Raw genomic sequence first — 11,271 nt, forward strand, 5'->3', positions numbered from 1 at the left:
CGAAATATTATTTTAACCCTTTTTAATATTTTTATAATCCTAAATGCTAACCTTAAGACGAGAATATGTGAGCAGCTTTAGTTATATGAAAGTCGTAGGAATGGCGCCAAGACGAAACAAGACTGAACCCGAGTGCTTGGGTGTCGCAAATTTATATAAAAGGACGGCACACTAAGACACACCGTGACACAAATTTTGTATAAGAATATAGTAGAATTGACGTTCACTTGTGTGACGTCATGCCACCTGCACTTTCCCAAGGTTCAATTTGTGACGTAATTTGTCAACAATAATTGCGACGACAATATCTGATACCAGAGCGTCGTACATGAAAATCAATGTACATAAAAATAACGGGACTCCAAATTATAGACATGAATACTTTTAGATGCTACCACGGAATGCAAACAATAAATCGTAAAGGTAAGAATTCTTTATACATTACACATAAAATAAACGTTCAGTTGGAGTAATGAAATGATCCTGACATTCCCGACACAGTTAATAATAACGATTTAATTTCACGAATATAAGTCCAGTAAATGCTTGAAACTTGTTTAGCCCTCCCACCGTTCATAACAGAACCGTGATGGTTGTAAATCAAATAACGAGACCGTTACAGTATACAGTAGTCCGTCTTACTGGCCGTTCTGGAATCATAGGTAAGGTTGGAGGCGATACTCCACCAGTGCTGCTGCCTGAACATATTTCAACAGGATCTACTGTGCCCAAATCGGGTCTCTGCCTTGGCAACAGTTTAAAATCCTTTCCTGCCTGCGGGAAGTATGGTGATTCTGCGATCAGGAAATAGTCCTTATCTGGTAATGCTGCTTGAAGGCTATCCCTTAAAGTTTGGTGAGGCTTGTGGAAGTTTACATGCTGCTTCAGGGTATCCATATTAGTGCATCTGAACTGACAGAGGGTACAGTAGTATGGTGTTCTGGAAACTGAAACATGATTCACCAATATTTGAGTGACAACTCTATGTTTCTGCCCCATATAAGCTGGTGCATCTGTGCAAAGAAGACAAATGGTTGCCCTTATTTTGGCTTTGCCGGCATCGTACTGGAAACTCATCTATTGGACCTTTAGAACTCTTGTCCAGTTTAATTGGTTTGGTCCCAGAAATAACCTGGCAGTGTATCTGAAGTTTGTTTAAGCTTAATAAAGGGGAGATAGTTGTATCCTTAAGCCAAAAGAAGTATAAGTTTATATTACCTACTTATTTAAAGGTATATAAAAATTTAATAAACCAAGTTTATATTATTTAAAATTAACTTCAATATTTAATAATTTTTATATTGCTAAGCAAAATATAAATTTGATCCCTAACTTGTCACGTTAGATTTCTTTGGAAGAATTAATAAATCATGAATTAAAAGTTTTTCTCAGATTTGATATCTCTACTGATATTTACAACATTTTAATTTTTATACTTTCAGGTCATCACTCAAGTATAGTACAGACAAAGATAAATGGAGTTTAACCGACCATTAACAGTAGTTAAGAACTTTCAACTGTTTTCATCCACTTGGGTATGTTTTCACCAATATAAGGTTTCAGCTTATTATGATTAATCACTTTTCTGGTTCCCTTAGCATCTAGTTGTATTTGAAAATTAATTTCATTTAACTTTTTGGTAATAAGGCAAGGTTCCAAGTATAAGGGTTGCAGTTTTGGACTTATGCCTTCCTTCTTTGTCTCGTTTTATTACCAAACTTTATCGAAAATATTGTAAATGACCAAGTTTACTTTCTGGTCATAGTAATCTTTCCGCCTTTAAGTATTTGCTGATCAATGTTTTCTGACAACACTATGAGCCTTTTGCAACCTCTCTCTTAATTCACAGACAAAATCGCCTGGATTAACTTCGCCTTGAACCAAAACTTTTGCTTGTGTCACCTCAACTGGAAACCTGATTTCCCTTCCTAACACCAACAAATTAAGAGAAAGGCTTGTGGATTCATTCGGAGTGGACCGGTAAGCACCTGCAAGACAACCGAGATTCAAATCCCAGTCTGTCTGTTCACCTTGTAAATAAGATTTTATCATCGACAGTAAACTGCGATTAAATCGCTCTGTTTAACCATTACCCGTTAGATTTCTTACACTTGTTCTAGTTTTTCTAATATTTAACATAGAACACAGCTCTTGAAAAATATCACTTTCATAGTTGCGACCTTGATCAGAGTGTAAGACAAGTGGACAACCATAACGGCATATAACATCATTTAAAATCAAGTAGGCACAGGTAACAGCAGTGAAGTCCGGTACAGGAAAAACCTCGACCCACTTTGTAAAATTATCTGTTACCGTTAAAACATATTTATTATGTCTTGGTGTGACAGGTAAAGGGCATAAAATGTCAGAAGCCAATCTATCACATGGTCCACCAGTAGGCATATTTCCTAAAGGGGCCCTGTATCCTTTTACTGGAGGTTTATTTGCCTAGCAAATATCACACTTTGCTAACCATATGGTGATGTCCTCTCTCATCTCAAACCAATAAAATCTCTCGGAAAGCTTTGCCTTTGTCTTTTTCCTCCCCAAATGTCCAGACGTAATGAAATTATGCATTTGAGCTAAAATTTCATTTTTCAATTTCTGTGGGGTTAAAAGCTGTATTTGGTCAGCAGTTTCATCTCTCTTAGAGAATTCTTTAAAGAGTAAATTATCTTTAAAAAATAAGGATTCCCAAAGGTGCCAATAATGTTGGGTAGCTGGACTTAAACGTTCCACATCTCTCCATGGTGGTCTCTTTCCACCTGTTTTCCATTTAATAATATGGCCAATGGCTTCATCTTCCTCTTGGAATTTCTTGAGCTCTGTTATAGTGTGTACTGCTTTCCAAATGGTCCAAGTATTTGCTTCCTCCGTCTGTTTCCTTGTCTTTATTGCATTAAGACTTAGAATTTTTCTTTTCTTCTATAAAAGGGGGAAATCATGGAAGTCACCATGTCCCGAGCTCTTCTTGTGCATTTAGCACAAGGACCACATTTCAAATATTCCATATGGTCTGTTTGGGGACAATCACACTCACGGGGGTTTATGCATGGTGACATAGCATCAGCATTTCTATGTTTTGGGCCTGGTCTGTATTTCACAGTAAAATCAAAAGCGGATAATATTTCAATCCACCGGGCAATCCTGTCCTTAGGCTGTTTAAGGCTAAATAACCATATCAAGGCCTGGTGGTCAGTCCTGACCATACAACTTCTACCCAATAAGTACTGCCTATAATATTCAATAAAATAACGGACTGCCAACAACTCCGTAATGCAATAATTGCACTCAGCTTTATTTTAGGTACGACTGCCATAAGCGATCACTCTGGGTCTTCCATCTTGGATTTGGCTCAAAACGGCTCCAATGGCAAAATCACTTGCATCTGTATCTAAGATAAAATCTCTCTTGTCTAAAGGATATCCTATTATTTCTGGACTCATAAATACTTCTTTTAGTTATTCAAAAGATTTTTGGCACGCATCGACCAAATAAATTCATTTGACTTCTTAATGAGCTCTGTTAAAGGCTTCACAAGAGAAGAAAAATCTTTTATAAAGCGGCGATAATAGCTAACCATCCCAATAAGTTGACGGACTTCAGTTACATTTGTTGGAACTGACCATGATAAAAATTTTGCAATATTATCTGGCTTTGGTTGAACCCCTTTCCTGATACAACATGACCAAGAAATGCAACTTCTGACTAACATAGTGCATTTTTCTGGTTTAAGCTTTAATCCTGCCTCAAAAATATTATGAGCACCTTTTCTAGTCTTTCAAAATGCTGGTCAAAACTAGGGGAGAAGACTATGATGTCGTCCAGGTAAATTAGGCAAGTTTGCCACTGTAAACCATTTAACACTAATTCCATTAGTCTTTGACAGGTGGACGGCCCATTACAAAGACCAAACGGGAGAGTTTTGTATTCAAATAGACCATACTTCGTCACGAACGCAGTCTTAGGGATGTCTTCTTTCTTTACAGGGATCTGATTGAAACCACTTATCAAATCGAACGTACTGAAAATGGTGGAACCATTCAAAGTATCCAAGCAGTCCTGTATGCGGGGAATAGGAAAACTATCGAGCCGACTTAGCTTGTTGAGCCTGCGAAAATCGCAGCATGGTCTCAGCTTCCCAGGCTTCTTCACAACCAAAACCAGTGGAGATGCCCATGGACTGTGCGATTTCTGGATAATTCCTTGCTGTAAAATATGGTCTACCAACTTCTTTTCCTCATTAGCGTAGACCAAAGGTACTCTTCTGGGTGGCTGCTTCACTGGTCTGGCATCTATGCAGTGTTCTGTTAAATTAGTTAAACCAAGGTCCATGTCATTTTTTAGAAAAAGCATTTGAAAATTTATTCAATCAATTACTAATAACATCACATTCTTCTGCTGAATGTTCTTTGGTTGATTCTAAAAATAAATCCTGTAAGTGATCAGGAACAATACTACTCTTCCCACCATCTGAAGTCCCTTTCTTTGAAATGTTCCTGATAATTCAAGTGTTGGTTTCCCACTTTACTGGTTTATGGTCACCTAATTTAATACGTTTAACTACTGAACAAAAATTGATTTCAACTTTATCTTCACATGAAACTAAAATATCTGGTTCTTTTATCAAGCTTTCAGCTTCTCCAATAACTGTATCTTGATATAAAGTAAATTCTGTATCAAAAGGGTTTAATATTCTAACTAAACTGGTTACATCTTTTTCAATGTTAACTATAGTAGGGGCCATAACAACGGGGTATCTCTGTAATATATCTTCTGTGGGGTCTAAAACAAAATCAAAGGTTCCTAAAGTTTGGTCATCTTCATATCTATCTATAAAAACATCTATAAGCAATTCACACCTGGGCGGTATAGAAAAATTATCAGCTACTCTTATTTTTCTTACTCTTTCAGGCAAGCCAATTTGTTGACAGGGAATGGAAGTATCACCTAGCAGTATAATCCCATCGCTTAATCTTAAATTAGCTGGTCCATAATCTGCCTTCATACGTACATCAAGACCCAGCAAGGCTTCGTCCTCAATATCTGCAACTACAACTACAATCTCAAAAGGTAAATCTCCTAATCTGATGTCAAAAATGGCTTTCCCTAACTCATGAAGTGGTTTGCCATCGGCACTAGCCAGCATATTTGACTTTTTAAAGAGGGTTTTTGTAGAAAATGGTATTTGTTGAAACGCCCTTCTCGATAACACTGTTCCAGAAGCCCCTGTATCAACTGTAAAATTCACTTCAGTGCCTTGCACATGACCCTCAATATAAACTCCTTCGCTGCGGAGTACTTGACGCCCAATAAATTGTGGACTAATCAAGTTTTGTTCACTGCTGTCATCACAGCTTGAACATAAAGTTTCATTCTCACCCTGTAAGAAATTAATAACCTCATTAAAACTACTTTTATTCTTACTCAAAACCTCTACTGAACTACTGCTGCTATGTGACACTTCTTTATTCTCCTCTCTCAAAATTTGACCTTTCTACTGAAAACCCTGGGTCAGCTCCTGGTCAATGGAGTTGACCCTCTCTAGTTAAAAGCTATTTCAGGGAAACACTCAGTTTTCCCTGACCTAAAATCTAGAGTTGGTGGAGTAACCTACCTTGTTCTCCCTTCATTCCATTGTTGGCTTCTTTTAAATATAAAAACGAAGATGTGGTATGATTGCCAATGAAACAACTATCCACAAAAGACCAAAATGACACAGACATTAACAACTACAGGTCACCGTACAGCCTTCAACAATGAGCAAAGCCCATACCGCATAGTCAGCTATAAAAGGCCCAGATAAGACAATTTAAAACAATTCAAACCAGAAAAATAACGGCCTTATTTATGTAAAAAAAATGAACGAAAAACAAATATGTAACACCTAAACAAACGACAATCACTGAATTACAGTCTCCTGACTTTGGACAGGCACATACATAAATAATGTGGCGGGGTTAAACATGTTAGCGGGATCCCAACCCTCCCCTAACCTGGGACCGTACAACATAAGAACGAACTATAAAAATCAGTTGAAAAAGGCTTAACTCATCAGATGGACAAAAATACAAGTGGACGTGGCCCGGTACTTATACATCCCGACTCAAAATGAACAGATCTGGGAGTACTCGCAGTTATCTGACAGCTAGTTCAAAACCACTAACAACTAATAAAAAAAATCATGCAACTAAGACTAAACTATCAATCCGTACACATCCAACATCCAATGGATTTAGTGTAAAGACGTCATAAACAGCCAGAGAAAAACATGACTTTGTGCAGTGCCAAGTTACAGGTATCGACATATTGTAGATCCATGAATATGTATGTGCATATAACATACTAGTAATATTTAGTTAGCTTTCAATTTACTAATAACAAAATCAATATTTATACCAATAAAAACAATATTCAATGATCTTATTCTAGTGTTGAATAGGTAATCTTTTAGAATAAGTTTATTTAAAGGAGCGACAAGTTTACATGGATCATTTCTTAATTTCCGGGCACGGTTAACAACATTTCCGTAAAAATGAGGATGTGCTATCCCGCTTGAAATAAGTTTTCTACAGGTACAACCAAACTTCAAAACCAAATTTTTATATCTATGGAACAATTTAGTAAAGGTTTTAAGTAATTTATGGTAACGATATCCCTGGTTTAATAATTTACCAGTAATACATAGGTTGCGTTCGTTAAAATCAAAAACGTCACAATAGACACTGGCATAGCGAACAAGTTGTGAAATATAAACACCGTAAGATGGTGCCAAAGGAACATCACCATCTAAAAATGGAAATTTATCAATAGGGAACGAAAAATCGTCTCTTTTGTCGTAAATTTTAGTGTGGAGTTTCCTGTTTAAACCCGAAATATCTAAATCCAGGAAAGGACAGTTATTACCGAATAAATTTGATTTATTTACAGTAAGTTCCTTGGGGTAAATTTCAGGTTGATTGTCTTTTGGGGTTACTGAAGCGGTTCCTGGCAAAATATCCTGGCTGGCCACAATAATAACAAGCAAAATTTGTCTTTATGTCTTGACTACCATACCCCTGTTGACTTGGTGGATTTACAATATTTATGTTTTCTCATCTATTGTAACTGTGAGAATCTGGTACATAATTAGGTGTGGAGCTAAAATGTGAGTTCCCCTGGTACCATTTGGTTTCTGTATGTTTTCATTTCTTCTTTGCTCCCGGTTTACTCGCTTTATGATATCTTTAATTTGTTCAATATCTACAGTGGTGAATCCTGGTTTAGGAGGGTTAGTTTGGTCACTGTCTTCTCTAAGAGATTGGTCATCTTGTTTCTTTCCTTTGTTTTTACCCTTTTTACTGTTAGTTTTCTGTTTTCCCTTAACCTGCCTAACTTGTTTCTTAAATTTGCTGACTGTATGTTCTTGTGGACTTGTAGCTTCAGTAAAAGTAATAACTTCCTGCACTGCTTCTACAATGGTGTTTGGTTCTTTATATAGCTCCACATGGACCCTACTGTCATGGTCAGAAAGTCCCATCAGAAATCTTTGTAACAGGTCCTCTTGCCTAATTTTCATATCTGTTTTTATAGGCTTTGCCATAGATCCGTTTCAGCTCCGCTGCATATGCCTCTGGTTTCTCGTCAGATTTCTAGTTTCGTCTATTAAACAATGTTTTGTAGTTTCTTGGTTTCGAACGTTCCAAATCTGTTGTATATCTTTTTGGTTAATCTAGTATAGCTTGATAATGTTCTTTGGGCAAGTTGGTCAAAGGCAAAATCACCTGCTTCTCCTTGTAGACGAGAAAGTAGCTCAGCTAACTTGGTGTTGTCGTCCCAATGACTCAGTTTAGAAACGGCTTCAAATCTATTGTAGTACACCTCCCACTTTTCTTTGCCTGTATAGGCAGGTAATTTAACATTACTAGACATAGCAGGTTTTCTTTTGGGTTCTGTTATGTTACATGTATCTATACTGCCTTCTATAGAATCTTCATAGCTGCTTTCATCTGTTCTACCATCACTGTCTGACTGGATGGCAAAGTTGGACATCACAGGATGTAATCTGCCTTGGTCACTTTTGGACTTTGTTGGTCTTTTCTTTGCTTTTCTAGTCTCCCCCTTTTCAGTTAACTTGGTATCTCTGTGGAAACCCTTAAATGCTGATTGGATTGCTGACACCGTTTGACCTGTCATTTCTTGAAAAGCCCCTTAATTATACCATAAACACCAGCTGTGTCACCATGACTTTGCATTTCAGGTTCTTCTCTTTCACTCTCTGTGTGGACTTCTCTCTTCCTGGACAGTCTCAAACTTCTTCTTGGTCTGATATCTGAACTAGTTGGTATTATAGAGCTGCTGGGCAAGTTTATCAAGCTTACTTTTGGTACTACTGTAACATCTCTGTCGTCAGTTTCTGGCTCTGAAAAGTCTGTGTACATATTGCAATCTGTGTCAGTCTCGAGGTCATCTGTCTCTGTGTCTGTTTCGCTCCTTTCAATTGGTCTAGGTAGTGCTGGATTCTTCCTTTTTACCATAATTGAAAGGTATTCGTATCACTAGATCCGCAAATGAAAAACAGATCCCACCGAGGATGCCAAAAATGTAGCGCGCAATAGCTATATGGCAAATAAGGTTGTCAGCAAACTCCCAAACAATGCACGTACGCAATACCTTGACCCTCATGACAATTGTGCTAGGGACTTTACTAGCAATATATGCCATATAATTTATATCAAAGTTTACTCAAAATAGTGTTTATACGTAATTTGGTATTCTTATTTACTTCAAGACAATTGCTAGAGACTTTACTAGCAGTGCAGTCCTGAAACCCTTATCCTTATCTCAATTACTTAAATCAAGACAAATATACTAGAGACTTTACTAGTAGTGTATGTCTTTTGACTTATCTCCCTATTTATAAAGTTATTTAAACAGGACAAATGTACTAGAAACTTTACTAGGAGCGTATACCTTTTATCCTAATTTCAATTATTTTAATCATGACAAAATACTAGAGACTTGTGTATGTCTTTTAACTACTAAGTAATCTCCCTATTTATAAAGTTATTTAACAAAACAGGTGTACTAAAGACTTTACTAGTAGCGTATGTTTTGTTTCCCTTTTGCCTTATCTATTTTTTATTTAAATTACGTAAAGCTAGACAAGTGTACTAGAGACTTTACTAGTAGCGTATGTCTTGTAAAATAGAGGACAATAAAAGTGTAACAAAGAACTCTCAAATATACCTTTAAAATCCTATAATATATTTTATAATTTAAACGCAAAAATAGTTCGATTGACTTTGGACTCTAAGTAGAAAAATCTAACTTTCCGGTAAAGTGTACTTTAATCAACCAATGAAATCGCTATTTTGAACCATAAATTCGTAAAATAGCCTTTAAAAGTTACTTTTGAAATGCAAATAAACTTCTTAAAATTAGAATTAAAATTTCAGCGGTAAAATTACGTTTTCCAATAAGAAAATTTAGTTAAATAAATAAGTTTCTAAACGTATAAGATGGCCTTACTTTCTATTAAAATTTTGGCAGCGATTCAATCCCTAATAAAATGGCGTGAAAGTGACGTCAGTGCAGCGTTTTTGAAAGGTTATATAACACCCGCGCTGCACGACAGTGCATATGTACCGCACAGGGGCATGCACGATACCCTTAAGTGCCCCATCTGGCACTGTGCACATATAACCAATAGCCAATCAAAAAGCTCCATTCTCTATCAAGATGAAACGACAAAGAATACAAAATTATTAAAATATAAACTTTTACATTTTCTAACATTAATAGTAAAACATTTCTATAACAATTTCCACAAAAATGAAGGTAAAATACTTTATTCTTTTAATCAACCAATGAAATCGCTATTTTGAACCATAAATTCGTAAAATAGCCTTTAAAAGTTACTTAATTGTTTGATTAAAAGAATAAAGTATTTTTAAATAACTCCTAAGCAATTGTCGTCTGTACTATCTTCTCCAGACAAGACAGTCCCCTACAGTGGATGACTACTGGCAGCTGTTTTACCTTAACCAACTGTAGCTGGCTATCCAGAACCTCCATTTGCCTGCTAATATCCCGCTCCGATGCTTGTTGAGCGTCTAACCCACATTCTCCAATTGCGCATACCGTCTTTGCTTCGACCAACACTTCCATGTCCGACAACCATCTTTCAATCTGTCCTTTTGTTTCCCTTGATACCATCCTTGAGTGTATACCAAAAGTGAACTGCAATCTGTTATCTTTTCTCAGCTGATGTCGGTCTTTGCTTGATGGCCAATTACGCGGAAAGCAGTAGTTTGAAATCAAGAACTGAATTTCCACGTGACTGTCTGTTTCATCCCATGTTAATGACGGTAGACCAGAATGTCTGGTCTCTTTTAAATATAAATCCAGATGAAAATGGCTATCTGCAAGTGAGACTAAATGTTTTGTTCTTTGAGTAGGATGCAATTCTAGTTCTTTTTCAAAAGAGACTAAATTTTCTCCCGATTCTGTATGGGCTATTAGAATTGCTAGAATTTTCCAATGAAGTAATGAATGGGGATCTGTAGGTGGGTAGGCTGAATGTAAAAGATGCGACGGCTTGTATATGTTTACCTCATTAAATAGCTTTATTAACGGCATATCTGACCAATGATGTACCCCGCAGGAACAAAATAAAAAACCTGGATGCTTTTGAACAAATTTGATTAAACCTTTAAATCTAACTGGTATACGTTTAGCAATGTCATCCAATAAACCGTTCATGAGGTATATCCACCTTTTCCCATGCTGTAAAGTATCAAATTTATGTTATTCCTCCTGGCTGTTGTGTATGTTTACCATATGAACTTGTGCCAACTGTAGTTTACAGGTCCAGCATGCTGTGAGTGACGAGGTATACCAAGGGAGATGGGAACAAATAACATGTCTCCTAACATTAGTAAATCTACCTGGGCAAACTGGACAAGACTTCACTTTACTCTTACGTTTGGAACTGCCTCTAATTGTCGAACGAGGTTCCGGAATTTCACCCTCTATTGGTTCATAGTCTGGTTCAAAATCGTCCATCATCTATAATAGACTATATATAAAGATAAATATGCATATATATATTATATATTGAATCTATACGTAAACAAAGAAACGCAAACAAACACACACAAAAAGACTACTGAATAGTTCGTCAGAAAAAAATCAAATCAAACCGTTTATAATACCAGACAAACATATAGTACAGATAGGACGCAAAACAAAACATGACAAATAAACATGACAACATATACATGACGAATA

General features: G+C 36.5%; 1 protein-coding gene across 1 annotated transcript; it reads right to left on the reverse strand.

Moving 5' to 3' along the window:
• Positions 1–9,942: 9,942 nt before the first annotated feature.
• On the reverse strand, positions 9,943–10,620 carry LOC139510913 (uncharacterized). The gene has a single exon (XM_071297462.1). It carries the CDS (start codon positions 10,618–10,620, stop codon positions 9,943–9,945), a length of 678 nt encoding a protein of 225 aa, XP_071153563.1.
• Between the last annotated feature and the right edge of the window lie 651 nt (positions 10,621–11,271).

Source organism: Mytilus edulis, chromosome 2 (genome assembly GCF_963676685.1).
Source record: "Mytilus edulis chromosome 2, xbMytEdul2.2, whole genome shotgun sequence".
NCBI classification, from domain to species: Eukaryota; Metazoa; Mollusca; class Bivalvia; order Mytilida; family Mytilidae; genus Mytilus; species Mytilus edulis.